General features: G+C 37.2%; 1 protein-coding gene across 4 annotated transcripts in view; it reads right to left on the bottom strand.

Moving 5' to 3' along the window:
- The window catches only part of LOC125228189 (rootletin-like), a 38480-nt gene that overhangs the window by 16250 nt on the left and 11154 nt on the right, over nt 1-11076 (bottom strand). For 3 of the 4 annotated variants that reach the window (XM_048132657.1, XM_048132654.1, XM_048132656.1), the window contains exons 7-9: nt 9633-9741; nt 6505-6564; nt 4400-6003 (exon numbers count right to left, since the gene is read on the bottom strand). In XM_048132657.1, the coding sequence (XP_047988614.1) occupies nt 5686-6003; nt 6505-6564; nt 9633-9741 (487 nt within the window). In that variant the 3' untranslated portion in view covers nt 4400-5685. Of the gene's footprint in view, nt 1-4399; nt 6004-6504; nt 6565-9632; nt 9742-11076 lie in introns of those variants that run through there. The other variant, XM_048132658.1, reaches the window with a different exon arrangement.

Genomic DNA, 11076 nt, shown 5'->3' with positions numbered 1-11076 from the left:
AAATTGACAGCAGACTTTTAGCCTTTTTTTTAAACCATAGACAATTGGTGATACCACAAGGAAATATCTGTCAACAATATTTGGCTAGCCAGACTCTACAAGAGCATGTCGCATATTCTTGCGGCCTCTGTAGAGTAACATATTACAGGTGACTAAATATTGTAAATCGGAGACTTCACCATTCACGGGCCACCTTTTATTTTGAAATAATTTGTTGACGCGCTTGACGCGCCAGGGCCCGCGAGTCGGTTCCTGAACATTTAAAATTTCATTCCTAGTTGTAATAAGTTTCCATTTATTTATGAACTAGAGTCTGGCTAATGAAAGTTGATCCCGAAAAAACGTGACAATTTCAAAAAAATTGGAGCTGGCAACACATTAATAACATGGTTTCTTTTTTATTATTTCTAATTTATTTACAGCACTTTACTAGTTTTTATGGTGTTATTCATTATTATTTATAGATTTCGCTGTTAACTTTACCGAAATTCGTTGAAGTGACAGTCACACTGACAGATGACAATGGATGATATGACATCCAGAGTTGCTGTTTTAAAAAATACTGGGTTCAACTTTCATTAGCCAGACTCTAGTTGAACTACACGATGCAGGCGAGACCTTCAAATGCATTTCGCAGTCTTGCGTCTAGCACACCACGTATTTATTGATGTTGTATATTAGATTTATCATGAAATCGAACAAGTGAATTTGGATTTTACTGTTTTGAAGATGTATTTAATAATTATATTGTATAGTTAATGAGATGAGAGGTGTGGAAGATATGGGAGTGATGGTATGTCGTCGTAACTAGATAGGGATACTTAATATGTGTATACATAATATTGGATGTTTGCAGCCCACTGACTGATATATCTGTAATATGTAGGGTGAACCTTTTAGTTGGGCACACTGTTCTATTATAATCACGTTATACTGTTCTATCTGACGTTACTGTTTCTTAACTTATAGCATAGACAAGATGCCATTTTTTGCGCCGTCGTGATTGAAACGATTTCTCTATCACTCCCTCATTATGTCAACAAAGAGGCATTTTGTTGACTACGACGCCGCAAATGATTGAGATCTTGGTTCTGCCCTCTGTAATCCGTTTTAATGGCTTTGTCACTATTTAGTATCACAACATTTAATTAGTTAATTTCATGCTTGTCTAATTTTAGAATAATGGTCATATTTTTACTACAATGATAAAGGAAAACTCTTCTACATACTTTTATACTTTTTTCTCAAACCTTTTTCAAAATTTATCCTTATTTCTGAAAACATAGACATGTACCTTCCTTTGTTCATAATTTTCTTGTATTAATTTATAGATTGTAATTGTGTTAGTTTATTTCTCTCATATTAGGAACCGTTAGGCAAGTTATTCTACTAATCCCCGAATAAACTAGTATTTCCGCCCACATTTGTTAAAATTATAGTATGAACTTGGTATGAATTTGTAACGCGTTATATTTTATCGAAACTATCCTACTTTGTATATTATTACAAAAAAAAAACTAGCTAATGACCCTTAGGCACGCTGAGAAATCAGAAAAAAAAAACTAGTGGAAAAAATGTAACAATTAAACATGTAATATTATGTTAATGATATGTCAAATAAATGTCTCAAACATAATCATGTATGGTTTTAATCTACTGTAAGTTACAACTGAATGAGTTGTTTGATTGGTGAAACGTTTAAACGCTTTATAACTTAAACAAAGTAGAAGCTTTACGCCAAGGTAGAAGGCGCAAGCGAGCTTACGTTTAGCGTTAACCTTACTAGAGGTGACTAGGTATACCACACCACACAACATCCACCATATTGGTTGGGAGCATCCGCCACATACACTAACGACTTGAATGTTTTTAGAGTTCAAAATATTACGTCGTTCCAGCAGGGCTAGCACAATGATAGAGCACCATCTCCGGGCCAATCATAATAATTATGCTAGCCCTGCTGTGCGTGATTACGGTGTGTCATGTCATGTATGTCAAAAAAAGAAATAAGTAGATTTCAGAACATTTTATTTACACATTATTTACATCACATGATTTCACAATTTGATTCTTAATACAATAAGTATTTAGCTACGGATAAAATTTGCATTAACTGGGTTTACAATTCCAAGTCTTCCGATTCTTATAACGTAATCAACAGTGTTTAGCACCTGAAGCAAGCGGTGGACGAAGCGGTTACTGACACTGGCGTTTGTACTATTACTACTAGGTTTTATCGCATTTTGTAAAAGGGGTGGATCAACTTATTTGTGGTATTCGTTGCTATGGTTACGGCCAGAGGGAAGAATTGTATTACTCTTCAAACTTGAATTCTTGGTATTTGACCACCCAAGAAGTCAAATAACGCGTGCAGCTTCAGCCCAATTATTAGCCTTCTTGCATTCCGGCAAGATTTACTTCCGATAACTCGTCACTGCACACGATATGGTTCTTATAAGTCATTTTGTTATGGGCTTCTACTGTACATACGTGATGAAACGTAGCTATTGTCAATATCGTCGCAGAATAACAAAAGAAAGTTGATCCACCCTAACATTTCTTATGGCCAAATATACACGGCTAGACTAAATTATTACACGAATAATTGTGTAACAAGGTTTATAAAAAGCCAAAGTGAATTTTGCTACGGTGGCACTTGAGGCTCCTACCTCACGACATACATATAAACAATTAACTCTCAATATCCCAAACTTCAACAACTAAAATACTATCAGTCTCAAGTGTTGCAAAGATGTCAGTTAGCAAATTTTTAACCCTTTTTCATAAATGTATTGTTATCAATTAAAATGCCTTTGAACATGTTAACTGAAACGGGCATTTATGATTATTAACGTTAGTCTACCTTCTTACAGCATTTTCTAAAAAAAAAGTAGTAAGTATAACAGTAAAAACCTTTACGACGCAGTTAACATAATTAAATGAAACGTAAATTGTAGTGCCATTGCCTTCGTACAATTATGTCATTGTACTCCGTATTGACTACATACAATTCCAACAAATAAAAACATATGGACATTGCCATTAAAATGATTTCTTGTGAAGTATCATGAAAATATTAAATTTGTTACCATGAAAATGATATGTAGCTGTATAATAAAGTAAATAAAAATTATCGTTCTGACTAGACGCAAAACATTTGATTAGAGCCTGCCACCCATCAAAACTTTAATATACACATTTTCTAGCAAATTGCCAATTTGATTTGTTACAGGAAGTCCTCACGTGATGGAACTTATATTCTTACAATATCCGCGCTGCGATCTAAATGGCCTAGCACTAATGGCACTTATAATTATTGTATTCATACAGAAATTCTCATTGAAATATAAATTTATATTTCATAGTATTCAATTCAATAATTTAAGAAAAGTTAATTTTTAAATGCTCTTAGGAATGAAGGATATAAATTAGTACTTTTAATATTACAGTAAGAAACGAAAGCAGAACCTAATACGTGAAAGAATTTTCAACTGCCTAAAGTTAAAAATACAAGACACTTATAATAAACATCATAAAAATAACCTGTTTGCACGCACATAATTGAGATCAATCCAGTATGATCATTTGTAATCCAGGTCCCTTCGAACGAATTGTAACCATTCCTTAAAATATCTAACATTCACCATTTCATTTCTTAATTCGACATAGATTTGCTTATTTTACGTAGAGCATAGATTTATTACATTTACATTCAATGTCAATTTCTTGATAGATTTGCCTAGATTAGTCTTATTTAATATAAATTTATTGCCATCAATTTTATATTATCAAGAGAGCATAGTCTTTTAATATGGCTTCGTATATCCGTTACATTTCTACAAAGCATTTGTACGCACTATCTACCGGCAAGCTTTAGAGGAATAATCTGTCGTAGCGAGGACGGATGACTCCTACAGATATCTCTAACCAACGCTATAGGGACCGAGGTAATTTCAGTTGTTCATTAACAAACATTTGGAAATGTAATGACAAGTAAAGACAGCTCGGTCCTTGCGCTTGGTTTTAATTGTTACAGATGAAGTGCGAAAAGATTTGCCTTCGTATTGTTACGGAAACGTACGAACGTGTCACGCTATTTCAGTCAGTCTCCGTACAAGATGTACTGACATTGACTGAACTAGCATGACTAATGCGAAAGCTTCCGGAAAAATACGAAGGAAACTCTTGGCACTACATCTGTACCTTTTTTCTGAATCTAAACTCGACCCAACACTACGCGGGGACCGAAATGTGTTTAGTTGTTCATCCAATATTATTACAAACACAAATAATGGAAACAGATGAATAGAAATTTTGGTTTTCATAATCATCCATATATAATAATGGGCGCCATCAACATTGAAATCGACATCCGATATCGGAATAATTTGAAAACGCACTTACGTATCTGATCACACTTTTGAAGCTTACGGTCTCAGTTCTGATGACAAGTAAAGCTCACCTCGGTCCCAGCCGCTCGCGATCGAGTTTATCTACATAATATTAAACCCTCTTCTCTAGTTACTCTTCAGTAGTTAAACTCACGCCAAATTTGTAAGCATTTATTTCAGTCATTTTATTATTGTGATGATAAATATAGTTCGCTTAGGTCCCAGCAACATTTGGTCTGAGTCTAGCTACATACAATATCTCTTTGAAGTTAACCTTCATAAGCTCGACTGCTTTCTATCTAGGTATCTTGCAAATATTTTTGCTAAACATTCCACGCAACGAATTAGTTTCTAATGGTACTTAGTTATTTGTGCTTTTTACTATAATTATATTGTAATTCAATATTTGAAAGATTTTTATAACTTTATTTGTTTTGAAATTAATTAGAATAAATCTGACGATTATGACCAGCATAAACGTATTTCAATTATTTTTCAAGTCGATTAACGTTATCATGGCAGATTGCTTTTAAAATTGACAATTTATTTAACATCAAACTTCAATGTACGTAAACGTAGCATTCGTTTGGCACCGAACACGTATACACGCCCGTATTCTAATATCATTCAATTCGATCTCAGCAAGGTTCAAAAACCTTCATTCGTATACTATATACGTGCAAATAATATAAAAACATGACAGTAAAGGATTCCCTTAAGCTTTAATGTTATCGAATTCGTATCGATGGAAATATTAGGAGTCTAAAAACCGTAGCGTCGGTTTACTCATTATTTTTAACATTCTTAAATATACACACATCAATAATATAAAAGAAATATTATGGTATGTAATAAGGTATCGTATTCACGAGATCTCCCAGTGCGCTACTTAAAAGCGCGATCGAAATAGACGTGGCTCGTGCGATTTTCAAGAGCAGAAACCAAGTTAGTGGTTTCAATTTGTTTTTTTTTTTGTGATAGAGATCATGCGATACAATATCTTTTGGCAGCATCAGCTCTCGGGGAATAAGAATTCACCGCGAATAATGTCCAGAAGAGGTCGTACTTATCGGAGATCGTTTCGGTGTTTTCGCAGGGATCACTAGTATTTCACGTATTACTGGTCAAAACGGACGTCTTTTGAGCGTCGGAGATCTAGTCGAAACGGTGCCGTCGCGCACTCGTATCGACGTCGCGTCGAACGGTCGCTTTAAAACGGACTAGCCGCCGACGCCTCTTAAGTCACTTTACAGTGGGGTTTTTCAAGTGTGGACTTTTTGTTAATTTATGACATCTATGCAACGTCAGCGCGACCGCACAGGAACGTCGCATCGCGTCGATTAGACGCCGACGTTCGGGAGACGCTAGCGCGGGTCACAAAGACGATCAGCGAGTCAAGCTGTGGTGTGCAGCGGCGCGGGTGTGGGGGGGGGGGCGGGCGGCGGCGCGGAGGCTGCGCCGCGGCGAAGGCGAGGCGCTCGAGGCGGCGCTGCAGCGCGAGCAGGCGCGGCCAGCCCGCCACCAGCGCCTGCCGCGCGCCCAGCGCGCCCAGCGCCGCGTCCAGCGCCTCGTAGCGCAGCCGCCGCTCCCGCTCCGGGCACCCGGACAGCTCCTGCGGACGAACGATAAACGTGACGGCCCGATCCGGATACGATACTTCACTTCGACGTTTACGTTTCGAGCCGATACGTTCGTCGAGCTCTTTATGACCACGAAAATTATCACTCGCGTGGCATGTGACAGAAGCGAAATCGTCGATATCTATTACGACTCGATTTCGTAGACTGATAACCCGGCACGCGGACGAGTACGACGCGTCTTCATAATTCATTAAATCGTTACGAATTCCATAAGACCGACATTCGCTTGACCGTTTTTATTGATCGTTGGGAGCGTGCAAAATGCAAACTATTTCCAAAACTGACGCCATTACGAACTTCAATATAATTATTATTATCCCGCGGGAAGCCCTCCTCCGCGCTTCACCGAACAAATCATCGACTATAAAACTGAACTTAGTTAAAATCTGACATATAAACCGCTCCTGTGACATCATAGACGATGAAAAATCCTAACTAAAAATGTTTAAGCGACACGTTTGCAGTATCCTTACCTCTTCAAGAAAATCTAGGTCATCCTCTTCACCGGTTTGTGCCAATTGTTTTTTGAGCGCCTGAAACACAAAAATAAGGTTAGTATGACGATTCGAATATAAGTCGACAAGACCACGCAATATACAGGTCATCGCCTTGCCGACTTGTTACTAAAAAAATAAAGAGATGGAAAAGGCAGCAATATAACGCTGCGAATAAATTGGCAAGTAACTAAGAGCTATTTACGTTATTATTTACATTATACACAAGTTTGTTATTTACATCCCACCAATTGAATTTTAACTTGTCTTTCAGATATTGGATTTATTTACAAAGTTCAGTGTTTATTTACAATAGGTGCAAACCCGGGTTGTCGCGGTAAGCGAGTGAGTCACTATGTTCTATCCTTTATGGTAGTGGGGGTATACATAGAATAAACATATACCCAAAATAATAATAAAAGGTAGGAAGTGATAAGGGTATGTTGTTCATAAATTAATGAGTTTCAGTTAGTGACTGTTTATCGATTGATAACATACTTACATAGCACAATAAATTCATTAAAAAAATATATAATTAAAATAAAATTGTCATTACATGTTTGTAAAATCGTTTGCATTAAAAATCACATTTACTCTTAAATTCTTTAACAATTATTTCTGATACTTATGTTATTATACGTTGGTTAAGCAATAGTACTTACATATTAAAATACATAAATTACTTGAAACATAGCCTGTTGTTAATGTAACCGAAAAATAGGAAAATAATCAGCAATTAATCAAGAAATAAAGCGATTCAGATTCACAAATGTCCCCGTAAGACCCTAGGGAGCCTTCATTGACTCATTAAAATGCAATCGATGATACAGTGCGTTTAGAGGGTGCGCCCACGGGCGACAAAGCTGCTCGGCGACTTTCTTGTCGCTCACATCTAGTCTATGGGCTTGTATGAGAGTGCGCACACCTGCTGGTCTGTCCACTTTCATACTATCCCATAGATTAGATGTGAGCGACAAAAAAGTCGCCGAGCAGCTTTGTCGCCCGTGGGCGCACCCTCTTACCTGGCCCTGCCAACGATGGTCCCTATGACAGTTCATTTTTAAATGAAGATAGACAAAATGTTTGTAAATATGACATAATACTTAATTCACACAGAAATGTAATATTTAAGTAACAAAGTTATGGTAAAAACTGACACATTCAATGAATTATTTTTTAAATATCTATCTAGGTGCTCAACACCGTGTTACAGGAACTGTAATAGAGACCACCTATCGACGCGTGAGGCACAGTAAACCAGGCAGACAAGCATGGTCGCGTGATAAACGATATAACGTCAGGCCGTCCTTTTCGCACTATTTGTAAGTGCGATAGTCCGCACCGATGCGATAAAGTTTATCCAAATAGTGTGCTACGCCCGCAGGAGAGAACATAGTGACTGGTGCTCTAGAAGCGTGATGAACCAGCGAATGAGTAGGTATATTAACCTGAGCGTCTTATTCTTGACTCGAGATCGCCAAGCAGGGCCTGAATGGTGTAAATACCTGTTTCACATTAAACCAGTTAACGGCACTAACATCACTGTTCGGTGCAGGAATGCTGCTAACATAATATACGGTTGTTCAATAACATTGTGTGGGGAATTTATTACGCGGCATGAATATAGTTGGGAAATGAAATTACGCTGCGAACTGTTTATAGTGCAGTTAGGTAAAATGTATTCTATACCTAAGATGGAAATGCATGTGATGATTCAACATTTACTATTTTTATATTTGGGTCTTTTGTATAATAAAAGTTACATTGTTTAACTATAACAAACGAATAAAAATGTTTCTATTGTACCGAAATTGTAATCAAACGATCGTAAACTAAATTAAAATTTATTTTATCAACTTCATAATTATAATTTAACATACAAACATTTTGACTATCGATCGAAAGACTACCAGTATTTGTTCAAATAATAAAATAAGATATAGAGCGAAAGTATGTAATTGGTACTAATTATTTTCAACAACTATTCATGTACGAAAAAAAGGACAAACTTTTTAAATATATCATTTTGACATTTTTAAGTTGACCAAGGGGGAAGTAACGTCATCCGACTATCATTATTAGGGACACCCCCCACTAGCGTCTTCTACGAGTATGTCTGTCTACTGCTCGTCGTAACATTGGCCAACACCATTTTCCATAGCGCTGACTAGACTCTCAGGCTCAAAAACGCTAGAGTGGGGTTGTATATTTTTTTGTATATATATATGTATGTATATACCCACGACGACCGGTCTGGCGCAGTCGGTAGTGACCCTGCCTGCTGCGCCGCGGTCCCGGGTTCGAATCCCGGTAAGGGCAGTTATTTGTGTGATGAGCACAGATATTTGTTCCTGAGTCATGGATGTTTTCTATGTATATAAGTATTTATATATTACATTGCCTGTGTGGTGACGGGTAAAGAATTTCACCACCCCCTTTCTTCCCGTGGGTGTCGTAGAAGGCGACTATGGGATATGGGTTAAATTGTGGCGTAGGCGAGAGGCTGGCAACCTGTCACTGCAATGTCACAGTTTCGATTTCTTTCAACCCCTTATTTGCCAAGAGTGGCACTGAAGCTTTAGTGGTTTCATGTGTTCTGCCTACCCCATTATGGGATGCAGGCGTGATTGTATGTATGTATATTACATATATCGTTGTCTGAGTACCCACAACACAAGCCTTCTTGAGCTTACCGTGGGCCTCAGTCAATCTGTGTAAGAATGTCCTATAATATATTTATTATTATTATTATATTTATTATTTATCTCGGAAATCGCTGTAACGATTTGTGAAAAATCGATCTAGCTCAGCCTTAAGTCCCGGAAAACGCGAAATTTCGAGTTTTCATGCATTTCTCTTTCGCGTTAGTAAATGTTAATTATGGTCGCTCATTTCGTCGCCCGTGCATCGACTGCACGTAGCTCAGTCGTAAGAGGGTCGGTCTAATTCGCAGACACATCGCAGGTGTCAGGGTTTCGAATCCCAGCCAGAAATAAAGTATTTTTTTTTTATAAGTTTTTTATCTAAAGACGCGATGTAATAAAATAGAACCGAGCGAAGCTCAGTCGCCCAAATATTGAGTTTCAAAGGAGTAAGGTAGTACTCACTTCCACGGACTGGCGGTACTGTTCCATCATGTGCTTGCTGGCGTCGAGTTCGGCCAGCTTCTTCACCACCACGTCCGCCACGCTCTTCTCCGTCACGTCTATCTTGTCTCTGGAAGTAGCGTTTATACAGTTTTGTTAGTTTGGGTTGCCTAAGTTATAAACGCGTATTGCTAGCATCAAGTTTCGAGCTTACTGTGGTTTATTCTTGAAAGTTTTTTTTTTTATAACACCCGGTGCTCGTGAGCATTGCGAGAGATATTAACAACACATTCCTGATCCTATTTTAAGACTAAAATGTCATATAATTATACTTTTCTGGATTTTGCCTAGTTTCAGAGTTATTACGAATTAAAAAAAAAATTATTTTTGTTATTGAGTACAAAAAAGGCTTTTTTAACGACCTTGATGCCATTATGGAGAATAGTCACTATCCTCATTGATAGATGTCAAAAAGTGAGAAGTAAAGTAAAAATTCTAAAACTCATTTTAAGTGCCAGTTTTATTATTGTGTTTTTATAACTGAATAATAGCGCCCTCTATATAGTTATGGAAACTCTTTAGTTGATAAACTCTTTTGATACTCTCAATGTAATAGTTGTCTATGTATTTTATTTGAATATCGAATAAAGTGCTTTTGCCATTCTGCCACCGACGACATCGTTTCTTCTTTATAGGTTATGGGCCCAGTCCGCTTCCACTGTACTTATCAGTTTTGACCAGACCTGACATAACTTATTCTGTAAGTTATTTAAGCCAATTTAACAATTGCCACACCAATGAACATTGGTCTTATGCTAAACGGATCTTAAAATACTTAAAGAAAACTAAGAAACTCGGTATTAAGTATTCTAAGAAAGGAAATTCAGAAATTGAAGGTTTTGTAGATTCGGACTGGGCTAGCGACACTCAGGATAGGAGGTCATATACTGGGTTTTGCTTTTTAATGTCTAACGGTGTTATATCATGGGAATGTAAAAAGCAAAGGACAGTGGCCTTATCAACTTGCCAGGCAGAGTACATGAGTATTTCGGAAGCTTGTAAAGAGGCAGTGTACTTAAGAAACCTGCAGTTCGAAATTACCAATAAAATGTATACTTTGAACCTGTTTAATGACAATCAGAGCGCACTTAAGCTGTCGTCAAATCCTGTGTTTCATAAAAGGTCAAAGCACATCGACGTCGGCTACCACTTCATTAGAGTGTGTTTCCGATAATTTAGTTAAATTGCATTATTTGCCCACAGTTGATATGCCCGCTGATTTGCTTACAAAAAGTTTATGTGCAAAGAAGCATTATAATTTTATAAACGCCTTAGGTATGGTTAATGTTTAATTTGTTTTACTATTATTAATGATAGTGGGGGTATTGTGTTTTTATAACTGAATAATAGCGCCCTCTATATAGTTATGGAAACTCTTTAGTTGATAAACTCTTTTGATACTCGC

Source organism: Leguminivora glycinivorella, chromosome 7 (genome assembly GCF_023078275.1).
Source record: "Leguminivora glycinivorella isolate SPB_JAAS2020 chromosome 7, LegGlyc_1.1, whole genome shotgun sequence".
Taxonomy (NCBI): domain Eukaryota; kingdom Metazoa; phylum Arthropoda; class Insecta; order Lepidoptera; family Tortricidae; genus Leguminivora; species Leguminivora glycinivorella.
This window is presented reverse-complemented; position numbering and strand designations above follow the sequence as displayed.